The 19,537-nt window shown below is 43.1% G+C and overlaps 1 protein-coding gene across 1 annotated transcript in view; it reads right to left on the reverse strand.

The window, feature by feature from the left end:
- The window catches only part of LOC106544713 (lipase member M-like), a 30,042-nt gene that overhangs the window by 7,084 nt on the left and 3,421 nt on the right, over positions 1–19,537 (reverse strand). Inside the window, exons 3-7 of the mRNA XM_087702396.1 lie at positions 14,117–14,219; positions 10,940–11,138; positions 8,080–8,189; positions 4,462–4,598; positions 883–1,029 (exon numbers count right to left, since the gene is read on the reverse strand). Of these exons, the coding sequence (XP_087558522.1) occupies positions 883–1,029; positions 4,462–4,598; positions 8,080–8,189; positions 10,940–11,138; positions 14,117–14,219 (696 nt within the window). The remainder of the gene's footprint in view (positions 1–882; positions 1,030–4,461; positions 4,599–8,079; positions 8,190–10,939; positions 11,139–14,116; positions 14,220–19,537) is intronic.

Consider the following 19,537-nt stretch of genomic DNA (forward strand, 5'->3'; position numbering starts at 1 on the left):
TCTTTCTTTTTTCTTTATTTCTTTCTTCCTTCCTTCGCTTCTCTTTCTCTCTGTGTGTGAGTCTGTCTGTCTGTCTGTTTGTGTGTTTGTGTGTATGTCTGTGTCTGTCAGTGGTGGGTTTCAAAAATTTTTGGAACCTCTTCTGTAGGTGTGGCTTTCCGGGTCCACTGGTGGAACCTCTTCTAACCGGTTCGGTGGATTTGACGAACCGGTTCTACCGAACTTGTGCGAACTGGTAGGAACCCACCTCTGCTGGGGGCTGTGGACTCTCCATCTGAGGGCTGATACATGGCCCAAGCTCTGCCTCTGTCTCCATCTCTGACAGTTCCATTTCCTCTTAGCAATAGCAGTTAGACTTATATACCGCTTCAGCCCTCTCTAAGCAGTTTACAGAGTCAGCATATCGCCCCCAACAACAATCCGGGTCCTCATGTCACCCACCTCGGAAGGATGGAAGGCTGAGTCAACCCTGAGCTGGTGAGATTTGAACAGCCGAACTGCAGAACTGCAGTCAGCCGAAGTGGCCTGCAGTGCTGCACTCTAACCACTGCGCCACTTCGGCTCTTCCCCTTGGAGCTCTCCGGTTGCCTTGATGTTGGCCCTGACTCCCCCCCCCACCTCCTCATCTGATTCGGCTGCTGGAGGGGGGGGGGCATCTGACAGGCCAGAACACCTGAACAATAACAACATCTGCCAACCTCACGACAAGACTTCTATCGCTTCTATGAACTAATGCTGAACTTCCCCCATTTAACACCCTCCAGATGTGTTAGGCAACTCTGATGGATTCCAGAAGTTGCATTCCTCACTGGGGCCGCCAGGTAGGGAAAAACGAACATAGGAATTGTTGGATGTTTAATACTATATTCCTTTTGTACTTACCGTATTCAGACTTCTCTCGTGGAAACCACTAACCAGAAAAAGGCCTTGTTTGCAGATCATGCTGAATGGTTGGTAACTGCACATTCGGGCCAGCCGTGCTCTCAGCGTGGGGCTCAGCAAGCAGAATTCCTTTCTGCCAAATATAAGCTAAACATCCATCACAAAGACAGTTCACATTTTCAATGTTAATTACACGCATTTCTAAGATCAGTGTGTTGTGTTAATTCAGGAGCGCTGTGTACATTCATTTTCTCAATTTGTTTCTGCTGATTGTTTCACACTATAACAGGGGTGTCAAACTCAGTTTCATTGAGGGCCGCATGGGGTTGTGTTTGAGCTGGGGGGGGGCAGGGCCAGCTCAACCTCATTTGTGGAGGGGCATCTATGGTGGCTAAGTGCTATGACAGGACTTTCCTTAGACCTTCACTCACTCTCATTATAATCTTCTTCCTTCCTTCCTTCCTTCCTTCCTTCCTTCATTCATTCATTCATTCATTCATTCATTCATTCTTTTCTTCTTTCCCTCTTCATTCTCCTTTCCTCTTCCTTCCCCTCTTTCCCTGTATTTCCTGTGTTGGCCTAATTCAGGGACACAGAGTATATTCATTTTCTGAATTTGTTTCTGCTGATTATTTCACACTATAGCATTATTTTGAAAGCGCTGTCTGAATACATTGGGCAGTTTCCAAAATTTGATATATAAATAACGATAAAAATAAACTCCACCCTATGCGCAACAGCCTCTATTTCAGTACAGTTTTATGAACATGTAAGTAAGGAACCCACCCATGTTATTTGTGCTTTTCTATTCTGTTTTTTTTAAGCATTTGGACAGCATACATATTTTGATGGTGTCAGTTGGGCAAGATCAAAAGATAAAGACATATAAGACTTTATTAAGTACGATTACGGCAATCTCTGCGTAAATACAGAATCTTGGAAACCACAAGAAGGATTTCCAATTCTCATTCATAAGGAATTCATTACAGTGAAATTTGTTTGAAGGATTTTAAATGCTTCTTGCCATTGGGGCCCAAGTTGCTGTTGATAAATTAAGCTACCACCAGTCTTATTTATTTATTTATTTATTTATTTATTTATTTATTTATTTATTTATTTATTTATTTATTTATTTATTTATTTATTTGACTTATATACCGCTTCATAGGGCTTTCAGCCCTCTCTAAGCGGTTTACAATTTTTTTTAGCAAATTGAGTCAGCAACTTGCCCCCACAGTCCGGGTCCTCCTTTCACCCACCTCGGAAGGATGGAAGGCTGAGTCAACCTTGAGCCGGTGAGATTGGAACAGCTGAACTGCAGATCACAGTCAGCTAAAGTGGCCTGCAGTACTGTACCCTAACCACTGCGCCACCTTGGCTCTTAAGTCTTCACTGCAAATGTCTAATCTTCCATTACTTTCCTATCTATACGCAATCTCTCACAGTCAGCATGTTATGAGTGCCCATAGAAAATAATTCCTGGATAAACAGGATGTTCCCAAAATGATTGTTATGATGAGTACAGCTTATAAACAGTTCGGTAAGTGATCTTTCAAAGTTGCAACAATGCTGAAAAAAGTAGCATGATCATTTTTCATGTTTACGACCATTGCAATATCCTCATAGTCACATAACCAAAATTTGGATGCTTGGCAACTGACACATATTATAGCAGTAGCAGTTAGACATATATACCGCTTCATAGGGCTTTCAGCTCTCTCTAAGTGGTTTACAGAGTCAGCATATTGCCCCCAACAACAATCCGGGTCCTCATTTTACCCACCTCGAAAGGATGGAAGGCTGAGTCAACCCTGAGCCGGTGAGATTTGAACAGCCGAACTGCAGAACTGCAGTCAGCTGAAGTAGCCTGCAGTGCTGCATTTAACCACTGCACCACCTCGGCTCCATATTTATGATGGTTGCAGTGTGCCTTAGTCATGTGATCACCTTTTGTGACCATATTACAAGTAATGTCAATGGGGAAGCCAGATTCACTCAACAACTGTGTTCCTAACTTAACAACTGCAGTGATCTGCTTAACAACTGTGGCACAAAAGGTCATAAAATGGGCCAAAAGCCACTTAAACATTTCACTTAGTAACAAAAATTTGTGGTTCGATTGTGGTCATAATTCTTCCCATCCTGCTTACAATCTTTTTAGCAATAGCAATAGCAGTTAGACTTATATACCGCTTCATAGGGCTTTCAGCCCTCTCTAAGCGGTTTACAGAGTCAGCATATCGCCCCCACAGTCTGGGTCCTCATTTCACCCACCTCGGAAGGATGGAAGGCTGAGTCAACCTTGAGCCGGTGAGATTTGAACCGCCGAACTGCAGATAACAGTCAGCTGAAGTGGCCTGCAGTACTGCACTCTAACCACTGCGCCACCTCAGCTCTTTTTAGACTTTTGCCTTCTGGCAGAAGATACAGAACGAATTAAAACTCGGACCACAAGTGTTCTGAATAGCTTTTATCCCAGAGCTATAATTGCACTCAACAATGAACCAAAGAGCCACCATTAGTGAGTTAGCCCTACTTGGTCTGTTGTGTGGATGCTTGGGTGGTTTAGGGGTGAGGAATTTTTTGGGGGGGTGGGTGGGGGAGTGTTTGGGGATTGTTGTGTGTGTTGGGCCTGGTCTCTGGGTGTTATGTGAATTTCATTGTATGTGTATACTGTGCAGGGGTGGGTTTCTCACCCCGTTTCAACCGGTTCGGTTGGAACGGGGCCGGCGGCGTCCTCGTGCACGCGCGCAGTGCACGCATGCGTACTAGCGTCTGTGCGATGCTCCAGCTGCTCCTGGAGGATCACGCAGGCGCTGTATGCGTCCTGCGCATGCGTGGAAGCACAGAACTCGTCAAAACCGGGTAAGGAGCGCGGGCGGGCGGGCAGGCCCTTCGCCGTTCCCGGAAGTTACTTACTTCCGGGTTCGCCGACTAACCGGTTCGCGGGGACCGCCGCGAACCGGTTGAAACCCACCCCTGATACTTTGTCTATACGTAAAATGACAATAAAGTAAAGTATAAGCAGTCAGAATGGAGACTATATCCATAAATTGAACCCTTCCCCTCTCTATGTGCTTATGCCATCTATGAGTATACAAAAGGGTAGGGCTCCAATTACATACAGTGTCAATCCTGAGCCATTTTCTGAGCTTCAGTGTTGCCACACTGGAGCTGAGGGATAGGGAGGGGGATATAGAGATAGATGGGGTTGTAGCCAAAACAAAATACTTTCTCCTGGGAACCAAGGACATTGCCACCGGCGGTCGGAGAGAGGAAAAGTGAAGTTACCATGCAACTGGAAGATACAATGATTGGACCATGGGACTGATTGTTTGGGGAAGGGGTGGGGAAACTTTTACTTTTCAATAGGTGAAAAATGCAGGAATACTCAGAGTTGGTTTACTCCAGGTTCTTTGAGGAATCTACCTACCTTAAAGTTTTCTTTATTATGGGTGTATTACTTGACCTAGAGTACTTGCAGCTGCCATCTTGCTTTTTTCGACCCCACCCCTAGTGCTCTATTCTCCCAGAATACTAACAACCTTCCCCAGGAAAATAAAAGGATTGCAGGCTTACCTTCAACAATGACTCTGGCAAACGTGTGAGTTGCAATATCACACTTTTCGTATACTGAAGGGTATATGAAGGAGCCAAGGCAAAAAACATCTTGACCTTAGCAGCCAGGTGAGGTATTATTGAAAAAGCTACAAAGCCTGGAGATAAAGATAAAGACATTAGTGTCCTTTAATTTGACTTTTATTGCAATAATTGTAGGAATGCTGATTACATTTTGAATTAAGCTTGGCTCACTGGATATGGTTTATTTAGCAACAACGCAAGAGGGGTCTGTCCTTGATTTGTTCCAGAAAGTAGTTTTCACCTTCCAGATCAAGCTTAGGTTTTTGCTTTTTCCTGGGAAATTTCAGATTCAGAATCGGTCAATTGAGTTCTGCACCTAGCGACAGAGGTGGGTTCCTACCAGTTCGCACCTATTCGGTAGAACCGGTTCGTCAAATCTACTGAACCGGTTAGAAGAGGTTCCACCAGTGGACCCGGAAAGCAGGCCACACCTACAGAAGAGGTTCCAAAAATTTTTTGAAACCCACCACTGGTCCTTGGATATGATTATTCTACACTATCATGCTCCTATTTATAAAACTCAGTGCCTCTGTGAAAGGTAAGGATGACTACTGCGTTTGTGGTGCAATCGGAACATTGCGTGTGTTGAAGTTGTTTTAACGCAAACCAAAGATGCCTTTCAAAAAAACAAGTTTACATCCTATTCTTATGCTTGCCAGTGCTGTGTGTGAGGTAATTTAAGGTGGTTCTGACAAGTGTCGTCGGCATCTTCATATCCGGTCACATGGGCGGCAAGCCACTCCCATCCGGTCACATGGGTGACAAGCCACTCCCACAAAGGAGGCCACACCCACAGAGTCGGTTCGAACAATTTTTGAAACCCACCACTGCCTAGCTAGATCTTGTCAGTAAGTATTTATTTTAAAAATACATATCAGAATGGATGTAATAAATAGAAAGCCATTTCCATAGAAGTGGTTTTCTCCTGAGCAACAACTCTGCATGCGAATGAGTTTATTTTGAAATGGTTATCGATTGGTAACATGTAAATCAAAAGATGCTTTGATGTGGGAAATGGAAAGGCTTCTGTCTTAATGCCCATCCTTTGCTTCATAGCTCTATTTGCTGAATAAGCATTCAATTATGAGCCCCGATTGCAATGGTTGAAGAAGAATGGAGTCCAAATTCAATTGTGCTATCATTGTACGAAGGAACATGAGAGAGATTGTGCTCGGTTTCCACAAGATCAGCAAAAGTCTCGAAAGGATCTCTGTGGGTTCCAATTTGCTTGCAAAGCATTCTCATTTGTGAAACATTTATCTTAGAAGTGTTCTTATATGAGGCCTTGTTTTGTGTATTGCAGGGGTCTCCAACCCACAAGTTGCAGTCCACACATGTGTTCTCTTGCTTCACAAGCAATGAGAAACTTCTTACTCACAAGTGAAACAAACTATTTAAAAAAATAAAAAAAGGAGGAACAGTTCACATTGGATAAACAAAACCCAAAGTAATTTATCACAAAGGAAAGTGTTTCCACCTTCTAAAACCAGACAAGATCAGTCTCTGTTTACATGAGAACTCAAGGTAAAAAGCCCTTTCAATAATTAAGCCAAGCAGACACAGTCCCAGTTCACACCGGCTGAGGAAATTCATTCCCTGTTATTTCCTAGTAGGAAGATTCAGTTGGCACCTCAAATAGAGGGCAATTAGTCCTGGTACACCTAATTCTGGCAAAGGAATTTGACCTGATTGATGTACAGTGGGAAATGAACTGTTGCTTGCAATAACAGGCTACTCCCAAATCCCTATTATTTATTTCCCAACCAGGGAGGCGCTGGCTAGTGTCTACATCTTCTTTTCCCTGAGAGCTGGCTTATTGCCTTCCATTGCTCTCCTCTCCTCTCTACGCATATGCGCATCTGGGATGGGCCCCATTTGTTCCTCCCCCTCACTCAGGCCCCGAAGACAGCTACCTCTCCCCCTGGGGGAGGACAGATGGCCCTGGCTCTGCATCTGCCTCTCATTCTGTTTCCTCATCAGAGCCTTCCAAAGGCTACGAAGCTGGCCCAGGCTCTCGCTTTACCGCTCCATCCTCCTCGTCCAGTGGTGGGTTTCAAAAATTGTCCGAACCTACTCTGTGGGTGTGGCCTCCTTTGTGGGAGTGGCTTGCCGCCAATGTGACCGGATGGGAGTGACTTGCCACCCATGTGACCAGATGGGAGTGGCTTGTCACCCATGTGACCGGATATGAAGATGCCGACGACACTTGTCAGAATCACCTTAAATGACCTCACACACAGCACTGGCATGCATAAGAATAGGATGTCAACTTGTTTTTTAAAAGGCATCTTTGGTTTGCGTTAAAACAACTTCAACACACGCAATGTTCTGATTGCACCACAAATGCAGTAGTCATCCTTACCTTTCACAGAGGCACTGAGTTTTATAAATATGAGCATGATAGTGTAGAATAATCCTATCCAAGGACCAGTGGTGGGTTTCAAAAAAGTTTGGAACCTTTTCTGTAGGTGTGGCCTGCTTTCCGGGTCCACTGGTGGAACCTCTTCTAACCGGTTCGGTAGATTTGACGAACCGCTTCTACCGAATAGGTGCGAACTGGTAGGAAGCCACCTCTGTCCTCGTCTGACTCTTCTGCTAGCTCTGCTGGCAGCCAGCGGGCCACAACAGCATGTGCTTGCCACTCACACAGAACCACACACACCCCTCTCTCCCTGCCAGCCGCCAAGCCGGAAAAGTTGAGGACCACTGGTCTAGTGGTTAAAGCAACTGGTTAGAAAGCAAGAGTTCAACTTGCCATTAAAGCCAGCTGAATGTCTTTAGTCCAGTGACTTTCTAACAGCCCAACTCACCTCACAGGGTTGTTTTTGTGGAGAAAATAGGAAGAGAAAGGGGTATTGGGTATGATTGCTGCCTTGAGTCATTTGAAAGGTAATAAAAGTGGGAAATAAATAAACAGATAAACAAATGGAAAATCAAGGGAGATAGGAAAAAGGGAGATAGGGATGCACGGGTAAACATTTTCTTTATTCTTGGTTTGTAATTGCATATCCACGAGTCACCTATTCTACGTTGCACGACAGTTGGTGAGATTTGTCAATTAATGTTTTGATTCTACAAACAGATAGAAGGTAATTACATCAATAAACCACATCCAGCGAGGACTAGGAAGTCAGATGGACTAAATGATCTCAGAAATATTTTTAGCAATAGCAATAGCAGTTAGACTTATATACCGCTTCATAGGGCTTTCAGCCCTCTCTAAGCGGTTTACAGAGTCAGCATATCGACCCCACAGTCTGGGTCCTCATTTCCCCCACACCTCGGAAGGATGGAAGGCTGAGTCAACCTTGAGCCGGTGAGATTAGAACCGCTAAACTGCAGATAACAGTCAGCTGAAATGGCCTGCAGTACTGCACCCTAACCACTGCTCCATCTCGGTTCTTTTGATCCTTCCATTCTGTGATTCTATTAATTTTGATACCTAAGGTAGACTTTCTTCACATATCAATGATTTCATCTGATTTCTGAAGATTTTAGACATCACCAAGAATGCACAAAATGTTGCCTTGTACAACAGCTTCATTCTCAACATACCCATAGTGCAGCCTTGTGAATGGCAGACATAATAGATATCCTCCTCTCCATTTTTCTGAAGGATAAAGTTTATTATGGCTGAAAGGTCATATATACCAAGTTCGTGAAAACTGAAACCAAACACATATAATTGAGAATGAAAAGAATTTTTAGTTATCAATTCCATGCATTGGTCCTTTTCCTAAATTACTAGTAAGTGTATTTAACTAACAAAAACCAAAATTAGCATCCCTCAGATATGTATATGTTTGCCCAGGAAAAGAGAAAAAACAGAAATTTCCTTGACTTATTTGGTTCTGGTTTGGAATAAAATTTATAGCTGGAATAAAACTTACAGCATTAAGGTTTAGGCATGCTTGATTCGATCTGGTATGAATTGTAACTTAATCAAAGTTCAAATTAGATTCAAGAGTTGATTCCATTAAATTGATTGAAAGATTTCAATGAATGGAACTGTTTTAATAAAAACTAAGCACACATGAAGACTGCTGAATTACCAAATCAATGTAAAAGTACACAGTTCAAAGAAACATTATTCAATCCAATGCAAAAACGATTTAGTGCTAGCTAAAGAAAAAAGGTTATGTAAATCAACTTATCTTAAAAATGAAACTATGCACAGCGAATTTTTCCATACATGGTGGTTAGTTAATTGTTATCTTTTAAACATTTAATTGTAGCATTCTTTTTTCCCCTTATATTTTGACTGTGTTCTTTTGTTGAATTATTTATTGTTTTCTATTGATATCATTATAGCTGTTATTGTTTATTGTTTGATGCTCATTGTGGACATGTTAAATAATTGTATGTTTTCTTGGATTGCAGTAAAGTAAAATTAAGAAATTGTCACATCTGCCACGACACGGTTTCAGCCCTGCTTCACTTTGCTGGCATCCTGCCATAAAAGGGGGGGCAGGGAAGCAGGGGAATATAGCAGGGGTGGGTTTCTCGCCCCGTTCCAACCGGTTCGGTTGGAACGGGGCCGGCGGCGTCCTCGTGCACACGCGCAGTGCACGCATGCGTACTAGCGCCTGTGCAATGCTCCAGCTGCTCCTGGAGTATCGCGCAGGCGCTGTATGCGTTCTGCGCATGCGTGGAAGCGCAGAACTCATCAAAACCGGGTAAGAAACGCGGGCGGGCGGGTGGATCCTTCGGCGTTCCCGGAAGTTACTTACTTCCGGGTTCGCCGACCAACCGGTTCGCAGGGACCGCCGCGAACCACCTGAAACCCACCCCTGCAATATAGGGAGGGGGGATTGACAGGTACCAGAGAACGGAATTCAAATGCTCACCAAAGAGGCACCCAACTTTAGAACTGCTACCAAAACGCCTAGTTTGAATACTATTGGACATTAACAAAATGACCAAAGGGAGGAGAGTCCAGGAGAAGGGAAAATCACTGGGTTTGCACAGGAATATTCAGATCTGGCTTTGCTTGCACTGTAACCACTTGGCTTTAGTAAAAGTATGTCTTTCGCTACACATGGAGTTGAGGGTCTTTTTTTCCCTAAATGCCCGAGTTGGGACAGGCCTGTCATTAATGTTCAGAAATGAAAAATTGCCTAATCTATCTCAGCTTTTTTAACTAGTGCAGTGCATAAATACATTTTTCAGATTGGAAAGGTAAAGTACAATTCTAGTGAATTAAGAAATAACTATACACCCACGTTACACCTATCCTCCGCGAGCTGCACTGGCTTCCTATTGGTCTCTGGACGCAATTCAAGGTGCTGGTTATTACCTTTAAAGCCCTACATGGCTTAGGACCAGGATACCTGCGAGACCGCCTACTGCCACATACCTCCCAACGGCCGGTGAGATCCCACAGAGATCCCTCAGATGCCGTCAGCCAGACAGTGTCGGCTGGCGGCTCCCCGGAGGAGGGCCTTCTCTGTGGCTGCTCTGGCCCTTTGGAATCAGCTACCCCCAGAGATCCGGACCCTACCCACTCTCATGGCCTTCAGGAAAGCTATTAAAACCTGGCTATTCCGGCAGGCCTGGGGCTGTTGACCTCACTGCTGAGGTCCAGCCCCAATCAGGTTGGGTGTATGGGTGATGTCTTAAATTGTTTCCTTATTTTTTATTAATTATTTTTCTTTTCACTTTGTAAGCCGCCCGGAGTCCTCCGGGATTGGGCAGCCTATAAATCTATTTATTAAATAAATAAATAAATAAACAAACAAACAAACAAACAAACATTAAATATTATTAGTCCCAGTATTTGCACATGATCGCTTGGGCTTAATTTGGCTGGGTTGATATAAGGCTGACTTGAGTAGGTGGTTGGACTAGAGGACCTCCAAGGTCCCTTTCAGCCTATGTTTCTATAGTACACTTTAGTGGTCCCCAACCTTTTGGGCACCAGGAACCAGTTCCATGGAGAGAGGTTTTTCTGCGGACCACAGGGTCCATGGTTTTGCATGCTGCCTGCATCCTATGGATGTGGGGGGGGGGGTTCGCTAATTTACATGGCCCAGTTTCTGGCATGCTATAGACCGATGTTAGTTCACGGACTGGGGTGGTTGATGACCTCTAGTATACAGGTTTATCACTCTATTCCTCTATTTCCCCAAATTTAAATTTTACTTATTAAAGATGCAAATTTGGTCCTTGAGTGGAAAGACAATCCAATCAGGAAAATTCAGGAATGCTTGGAGATCTGGGAAGTTTTTGTAAAGTTTGCCAGAGATTTGCCAAATATATAATTGTAGCATCATTCAAATCAACTATCAGCATATTAAATAGATAGTAATCTAGATCAACGTAGAGTGCAAATGCTTTGCAATGCAAATATATATATATCATTAAAATGTCATCTTGCAAAATGAATTCCGATCACTTACATGGCAATTGAGCATACCTGAAATTCCAATACTCTTCGTCATCAATTGAGAAATGTTGGTGCCTCCTGGACCAAGTACTTCCTCTGACATTGGCAATCCACACATCATATCCAGCATCTGCTAGTATGAAACCCAGGCTCTGGTGCGGAAGGTTTGCTATCCAAACGCTGCCTTCCATATTCAAACAATGAACCAAGAGTACAGAAGATTTGGAACCTTGTGAAGTTATGGAAATGAAAACATTCGTCAATTGCAATATGCAACAATATAGCTACTAGTATAGGCCTGTTTAGTTGAACAGGTGATTTGGACCGCTGATGAAAAATCAAAAAAGCTCTTTTCTTCTTTTGCGGGAATTTTGCTCCCAGATAAGACAGAAAGACCTCCAATGAGATGAAAAATATTTACATAGGCCTTTTGTCCAAATGATTATTTAGCAAGAGCAGTTAGACTTATATACCGCTTCATAGGGCTTTCAGCCCTCTCTAAGCGGTTTACAGAGTCAGCATATCAGCCCCCACAGTCTGGGTCCTCATTTCACCCACCTCGGAAGGATGGAAGGCTGAGTCAACCTTGAGCCGGTGAGATTTGAACCGCCGATAGCAGTCAGCTGAAGTGGCCTGCAGTACTGCACTCTAACCACTGCGCCACCTCGGCTCTTATTTAACTGGAAAACTTATTAAAGTTAAGGACAAATTCAGTCATGTATTTGAATCAATTTGTTATGATAATCCAGATCACGTCACCTCTTCAAAGAGGACCAGTAGTGGGATTCAAATAATTTAACAACCGGTTCTCTGCCCTAACGATTTCTTCCAATAACCAGTTCGGCACGCTACTCAGAAAGTTAACAACCGGTTCTCCCGAAGTAGTGTGAACCGGCTGAATCCCACCACTGATCTCACCTGATCTATACACCATAACTCTTTAAAATTTATTTGTATTTCCTTAAGTCTGCATGGTATACCCATTCTTACAGTTTGATTTCTGTTCTAAAAACAAATTGTTGACATCTCAAAAGAGAATATATCTTCACTACCCTGTAGAGGATTTGCTTTCCAATAGTCAGGCACGTCTAAGGAATAAACAAATGCAATAACATGTTTAAGATGCATCAGTTCTGTGCAGTGTTTTAGCCTTAAATAATGGCTTTATTTTGTTTGCGTGTTTTTGTATGCATGTATGTGAAGAAATATCCACGTGGTTCAGTTCCAAGCTGGGAGAAAGGCACTGGAGACAAAATGGAGACTGGAGGCTGATTGGAAAGGACACATGGTTGTGGTTCTGAGGCAGCTGATCACATGGAGTTGGGGGGGGGGGGTGTTATACAGGGCGGGGCATAACCTTTTCCTAGGGGGTCACAGCAAGATCGACAGCAGTTTACAACTTCCGCGACACCTCATTTTAAAGCCCATAAAAAACTGAATTGAATGAGCTATTAAATGTTAAATTTGCTTTAAGAATGGCTGGAAAATTCGATTCGGAAGAACAAAGGATCATTGACAGAATAAAATGCATTGCCTTTCGAGAGGCTCGCGATGCTGGAGCGACGTTTTGAAGGATAAAGGGGAATCCTGGGATGGCAGTTATTTCCGTGAGAAAATTTTATTGGAGAATGTCATTCCATTTCTCAGTGATCCAGACAATGTCTTGGTGGTTGGTGAGGCTGTCTTTCTTCATGACAAAGCTCCTTGCATGTGTGCAAATGCGACTCAGCAATTGTTAAAGGAAAACAATGTCGAATTTTGGGGCAATGACGTCTGGCCGGGAAATTCGCCAGATCTCAATCCGGCAGAGAACATTGGGGCCATAATTAAGGATGAAGTGGAAGCTCTGATGATTCAGGAGCAAGGTCAAAATCGATATTCGGTTGAAACTTTGAGAATGAATTTGGAAACTGTGTTGAAAAATCTGGAAAATCGAACGGAACTGTTTGAAGATTTGTTGTGTTCTTATCCACCTCGTTTGAATGCTGTTCGAAGGGCTAATGGTGGTCATACTGACTATTAAATCGTGTCAATAAACTCAGTTTTTGATGGGCTTTCGAATGGTGTATGAATTATTTGTGTTGTTATTACAAGTGTTGCTGTGACCCCCTAGGAAAAGGTTATGCCCCGCCCTGTACTTTCTCTTCAGCTTTGCACATGAGCTTCCTGTTCCTGTGCAAGAACATGTATTCTATTGGCTGTTGTCAGGCTCCCATGTGGCCACGTCATAGCTGGCTCTATAGGTTGTCCCTGGTTTGGTTGAAGTTGAACTGCTGAGAGGATGCAATGAAGAGGCTTGTGTTCTGAAAGGGTGTTGGGCAATTCCTATTGTGGCTGAGGGCTAATCCTACCTTTGTTGGATCTTGGACGAGGGTACTGTATTTGCTTATGTATAGAGCTATCTATCTCTTTATCTCTTAAGTACTGACATCTTCTGTGGGCTATTAAGATGAGGTGGCAGGCTAAACCAAGGTAGGCCTCAAGCCTGAATCAAACTAGGGTTTCATGATATTAAGCCTTAACTGTTCATATATAGAAATTGCAAAGTCTGCTTTTAAAACATGGGTTGAGACGGGTTAGAAGGAAGTCTGCACATGAAATCTGCTGAAGCAAAGTATTCATTTTAATCTATCTGCTGGCTTGACTGTAAATCTGTTTGGTAGACATATATTGTCAGTTCCTCAAAATACGAGCTAGCGGACCCATGTATGCTTCCTGTAACTTCCTGTAACTCAGGGGCAAATCTTGAGGGGTGTTTCCAAAACTAACAGATGGCTTTAGCTGAAAGTGATAAAGTATATAAGGAAGTCCCTGGATTTCATTCAATGTTCAGGCCAATTATTCTTTGCTATGAACCTGCGCAAATAAACTATTCCTTCCCTGAAGAGCTGGCTTGCGTGTCCTGTTTTTTCTACAACAAAGATAAGGTGGGGACTACTTTCTGCTTAAAACAACACATTTCTCCCTTTCTCATCCAGGAAAATATATTATTCTGCTTTTTAAAATATTTCTCAAAATGTTTCATTTTTCTAGGAGAGGGGTGGGTGCTAACTTTCTACACATGTATACCTGTAGGTATACCCCAACACATATACACATACATACATACATACATACATACATACATACATACATACATACATACATACTGACCCAAATCGTAGAAGATCAACACAAATTGGGGTTGGGAAACAATTTTTTTCTTACTCTTTGTATGTCCTGGGATCCTGTTCAGGGACAAGTAGTACCCATCTTCCGTAAGAACTTCATGTTCTTCTGCTGGATATCCCCAGAACTGAATTATTTCACTCTACAAGAAAGCAAAGAGAAAAACCTACCACCACCTTCTTCTAAAGCAGAAATATAAAGTTTTCAACAGTTGCAGCTAGAGTTCACGAAAAGCTTTATTGCTAAACCTTAAAATATCAAAGTCGTTGGAAGAAATGTCCTTCTGGGTTTAGTTCCAAGTGGGGGAAAAGACACTGGAAACATGGAGGCTGCTTGGAAAGATGGTTTAATGGTGGACAGGATCCCATAGCCTGAGTTCCTGAGCAGAAAAGGGAAGAGATGCTGTAAGTCCCTCGTTTTATGCCCTCTCTGGGCCCCACTCACTTCCCGTTCCTGTGTAAGAAATGCATTCTGATTGGTGGTCAGATTTCCAGGGGACGGTACAGGGGCTGCTCTATAGGCTGCATCCAGTGGTGGGTTTCAAAAATTGTCCGAACCTACTCTGTGGGTGTGGCCTCCTTTGTGGGAGTGGCTTGCCACCCATGTGATCAGATGGGAGTGGCTTGCCGCCCATGTGACCGGATATGAAGATGCCGACGACACTTGTCAGAACCACCTTAAATTACCTCACACACAGCCCTGGCATGCATAAGAATAGGATGTAAACTTGTTTTTTAAAAGGCATCTTTGGTTTGCGTTAAAACAACTTCAACACACGCAATGTTCTGATTGCACCACAAACGCAGTAGTCATCCTTACCTTTCACAGAGGCACTGAGTTGTATAAATATGAGCATGATAGTGTAGAATAATCATATCCAAGGACCAGTGGTGGGTTTCAAAAAATCTTTGGAACCTCTTCTGTAGGTGTGGCCTGCTTTCCGGGTCCACTGGCGGAACCTCTTCTAACCGGTTCGGTAGATTTGACGAAACGGTTCTGCCGAATAGGTGCGAACGGGTAGGAACCCACCTCTGGCTGTATCCCAAGTTTGTTTGACTTGCTGGGGGATGATGTAATCTTCCCAGGTGCCATGTGGTGAGATAGGGCTTATACCAGTGATGGTAAACCTTTTTCGGCTCCCGTGCCAAAAGCAGGGGGGAGCACAGGGTGGTCATGCATCGGCATGCCACACCCATAATGCTGTACCGCCCCCTGCTTTTGCCGCATTTTTTTCATCTTACCCAGGCTCCAGAGGCTTTCTGGGAGCCTGGGGAAGAGCGAAAACAGCCTCCCTGCCCACCCTTGGACGCCCTCCGGAGGCCTAAGGAGTTTCCCTGAAGCCTCTGGAGGGCAAAAAATGGACCTCCAGGGAACCCAGAAGTTCGGGAATGGTGACTTCCGGTTTGTCCATAGGGCCGATTTTCGACCTCCGGAACCTTCAGGAGGTTTCCCCGAAGGCTCTGGAGACTGAAAAATGGACCTACGGACAAACCGGAAGTCACCATTCCCGAACTTCCGGGTTCCCTGTAAGGCCGATTTTCAACCCCCAAAGCCTTCAAACACCAGCCCTACGAGCAAACTGGAAGTCTGTTCCCGGAAGCTTCAGAAGCGCAAAAAACAGCCTCAAAAGAAGGCATGCGCGATGGCCAGCTGACAGGGCATCACCTCGCGTGCCCTGACAAATGGTTCCGCGTGCCACAGGTTCGCCATCACAAGCTTATACTATTATGTCCTGAGGCCCATGCCTTAATCCCATCACCCTGGAGCTGAAGGGGGAAGATCTTTGTTATGTAGAATAGACTGGCTCCGGCCTTAATGACTCATTCACAAAGGTGGGGGCGGCTGAGCTTCTGCCTCTCTTGAGTTTCTACTTCTCTTTTTAGGGGAAATAATTTGCCTTTTTTAATATTTCTTAAAATATTTCATTTCTCTAGGAGAAGGGTGGGTTTTAACTTCCAAAGATTTATTGTCACATAGTCAAAGCAGCATTAGTCACATACAAGAAATTGGTATCAGCATAATACCAAAGGCTTTCAGAAGTACATTCGGGCTTTAGTGGGTAAAAAATACTAAGGGGAAAATAAATCAACATAGTCATTTCCGATCCCATTCATGTGCCAAAAAATGCTATCTGACTGTTGGGGACTGGGTGAAAATCAGAATGCACTATTAGATAAATGTGTACCTCTGAGTCCCAAAGTAGGAGCATTCCCCAACACAGTATCTTATTTCGTGACTGACCTGTAAAATCAAAGGCTGCTTTAGTTGGAGGAGGGGAGAGAAGCATTCAGACAACCACTAGAGAAGAGGAAAGGGAAATCAATGTCTGACATCTAGTGGATCTTCTTGCTATCTGCATAGAAAAGGCCTTTGTATATAAACAAAGAAAAGTGATTGTATATAAACATACTTGGGAGAAAGTCCCATTGAACACAATTGGTAAAAATATTTTCTGAGAGTTCCACTCACAATATTCATGGTGGATTCAGGATTCATTTTTCCGATGATTTCTACTTCTTCTGACCTCACATTTTCATTGAAGTGAATCATAAGCAGCAATAGCCATATCCTGGAGCACCTGAATACAATTAAAAATTTTAGGGAAGAGATCCAGTTCAATTTGGAAAATGCATACCTGGGTTCAAAGAGTTGCATTCTATTGTAAGCACTGTTGCAACAATAAAGGGGGGAGCATTTTGTATGAACTCTAATGTATTTAAAGGTAAAAGAGTCAACATATCCCATGGAAGGAGAGGAAATCATTTTATTAGAAGCTCTTTGGCAGGTGTAAAATTGCAGTATAGCCAGGAGCCAAAACCTGTAGATATTCAGTGAAACCAAGCATACACCCCCAAAATTAAAAACCTCTCATACTCTGTTGCTTGGCAATGTATAGCCTTTCCAAAAACAATTTGTAATACGATAAATGTTCTGATATATATTAGCGTGAAAAAATATTTACTCATCAAGAAGCTGAAATAATAGCCTCCAAGCATTTTAAAGATGAAAGAATTCTGCAAATCTTTATCTCTTTTCCCATTATTTTTTCTAGGATAATAGGAGCGAGAAGGGCAAGAGAAGGCAGGAGAGACACCTCTTCAAAACAATAGTTAAAATTCCTCAAAATTTCTCAGGCTTTTTCATCATCAAACCTGTCATATTCAATATTTAGAAAACATTGATTCAAATATGACCAATTTTCTCTGTTGAATATAATGAAAAGAACAAAAATTTAAATGAGAAAAGTGGGTAGTGAAAGGAGATTGCTATTTTTTAAGAGCTAGAATGAGATTTGAATAAAATCATCTCAGTCAACTTCCTTCAGCAGAGCATGTCAGAAAGTAGATAGTCAAATTATTCTGAATTTTAAGACATTTTAGATTAGATATTATCAGTGTAACCTTGTCAATAAGCAAACAAAAACTTACCTCAACAGTCCTTTAAATTGTTCCATTGTTCTCCTTTTAGATATCAAACAATAATATTTCTCTGCTGCTATATAAAAAGTGATTTGAAGATAAGTTTTGCTGTGTCTTCTTGTTAATCAAGATTTAAAATGAGCTTGCAACTTTTATTTAACGAATGTTAGATGTATTGGATTCAGCCCCACCTTTTTAACATGTGCCATATTTCATAGGTTGGCTTAATTATAAACCACCGTCTATAATATTAATCTACGTACTTCTGACAAGAGTTAGAAAACTAATTTATAGTTTGGGTTTCATCTTAAAATAAGTTTTCATTGCAATTATCTTTAATGGGGCTCTTTACATTAAAATAGAAACGTCTACATATTTAGAGAAGCATCTGCTTCTCAGAGAATTTTATTTCTACACATTCAGCGGAACCACCTTGGACAAGAAATTGGAATATAGTTTAAAAAGAAATATCCAAGCTGGAAGAAATACACTGGAAACATGGAGGCTGATTGGGAAGATGGTTTATTGATGATGAAGAACCACATGGGTTTGTTGTTGTGGGCAAATGGAGTTGAGAGTGAGGGCTTTTTAAACCTTCTTTGAGTTTTGTATTTGAACTATCTGTTCCTGTGCAAGAACAAGTCTTCTGTTAGCTCTTGTCAAATTCCTATGGGGTCATGTAAGGCAGAAGTGGTATTTAGCCGGTTCACACCAGTTTGTTTGAACCGGTGACGGAAATTTGGCCGAGTTCGGTGAATAGGTAGTTTCACCGGCTGGCCATGCCCCTGACCCGGTCTCCCTGTCACTGCTTGCTCACCCCGCCCACCCAGTCGCCACTTGCTCACCCTGCCACTTTGCAAAGCAGCTCTCAAAGAGGAGGCGGCTGCGAGACTCCTTTGCCAGTCAGCTGCTTCCCAGCAGTGGTGGCTGGCTGGGGGCCGCCGAAAACTCTGGTCAGCTTGCCTTCTGGAATCTGGACCAGCTGCTGCAGAAGGTAAGCAGCCCGAATAAAGAGGCAGTTCTGGGGGAGGAATCGGGGCTAGAGCCGGAGCCGCTAAAGGAGAGGAAATATGGGCGACTGGCACCAGGAGGGCAGGGGTAGATAGGTAGAAATCCCCCCAAAATTCTTACCTTTTCCTGTGGGTGTGGCTTTGTGGGGAGGGTCATGCGACTGAGAGGGCATTGGCGTGGGAGTGAGTGATGTGAAGTTGGCCGTGCCCCCTCAGTCACATGACACACACACACACCTAGCCATGCCCACCGAAACAGTAGTGAATTTTTTTGAAACCCACCACTGATGTAAGGGTTATGTAGGGGTCCTAGCTGGCTCTATATGCAACAGTGAAAATGCAAAGCGTAGGTGTTTGTCTGAGCTCCCAGGTTTGGTTAGCAATAGCAATAGCAGTTAGACTTATATACCGCTTCATAGGGCTTTCAGCCCTCTCTAAGCGGTTTACAGAGTCAGCATTATTGCCCCCACAGTCTGGGTCCTCATTTCACCCACCTCAGAAGGATGGAAGGCTGAGTCAACCTTGAGCCAGTGAGATTAGAACCGCTGAACTGCAGATAACAGTCAGCTGAAGTGGCCTGCAGTACTGCACCCTAGCCACTGTGCCACCTCGGCTCGGTTGGACTGCTCTGGGCTCTTCTAACCCTACCATTCTGCCTTTTGTTTCGAAATACCCTGTCTTCAATGGATTACCAAATCTGCATTTCTAAAAGGTGGCCTCCTCAGTTTCTGCTTGGGGGCTATTAAGAAAGATGGAGTTTGCTTCCTGCCCCCCCCCCAAAAAAAACATGTTTCTCCATTTCTCATTTAGGGAAATATAATATTCTGCCTTTTTTAATATTTCTCAAAATATTTCATTCCTCTAGGCTTCCCACAATAGGAACAAAAAAAAATGAATAAAGGATAAGGATTTATCTGGTGCACTATTATTGATATAAATGCTATTGTGTTTAGATCCAGACATCTGTTATTGCATTTTCGTCATATTAGTTGTACAATATACATTCATTTGGATGGTGATTTTCCGAACCG

This window comes from Thamnophis sirtalis, unplaced genomic scaffold, assembly GCF_051295495.1.
Source record: "Thamnophis sirtalis isolate CommonGarterSnake01/CBP01778 unplaced genomic scaffold, rThaSir2_p1.2 scaffold_15, whole genome shotgun sequence".
In the NCBI taxonomy this organism is placed as follows: domain Eukaryota; kingdom Metazoa; phylum Chordata; class Lepidosauria; order Squamata; family Natricidae; genus Thamnophis; species Thamnophis sirtalis.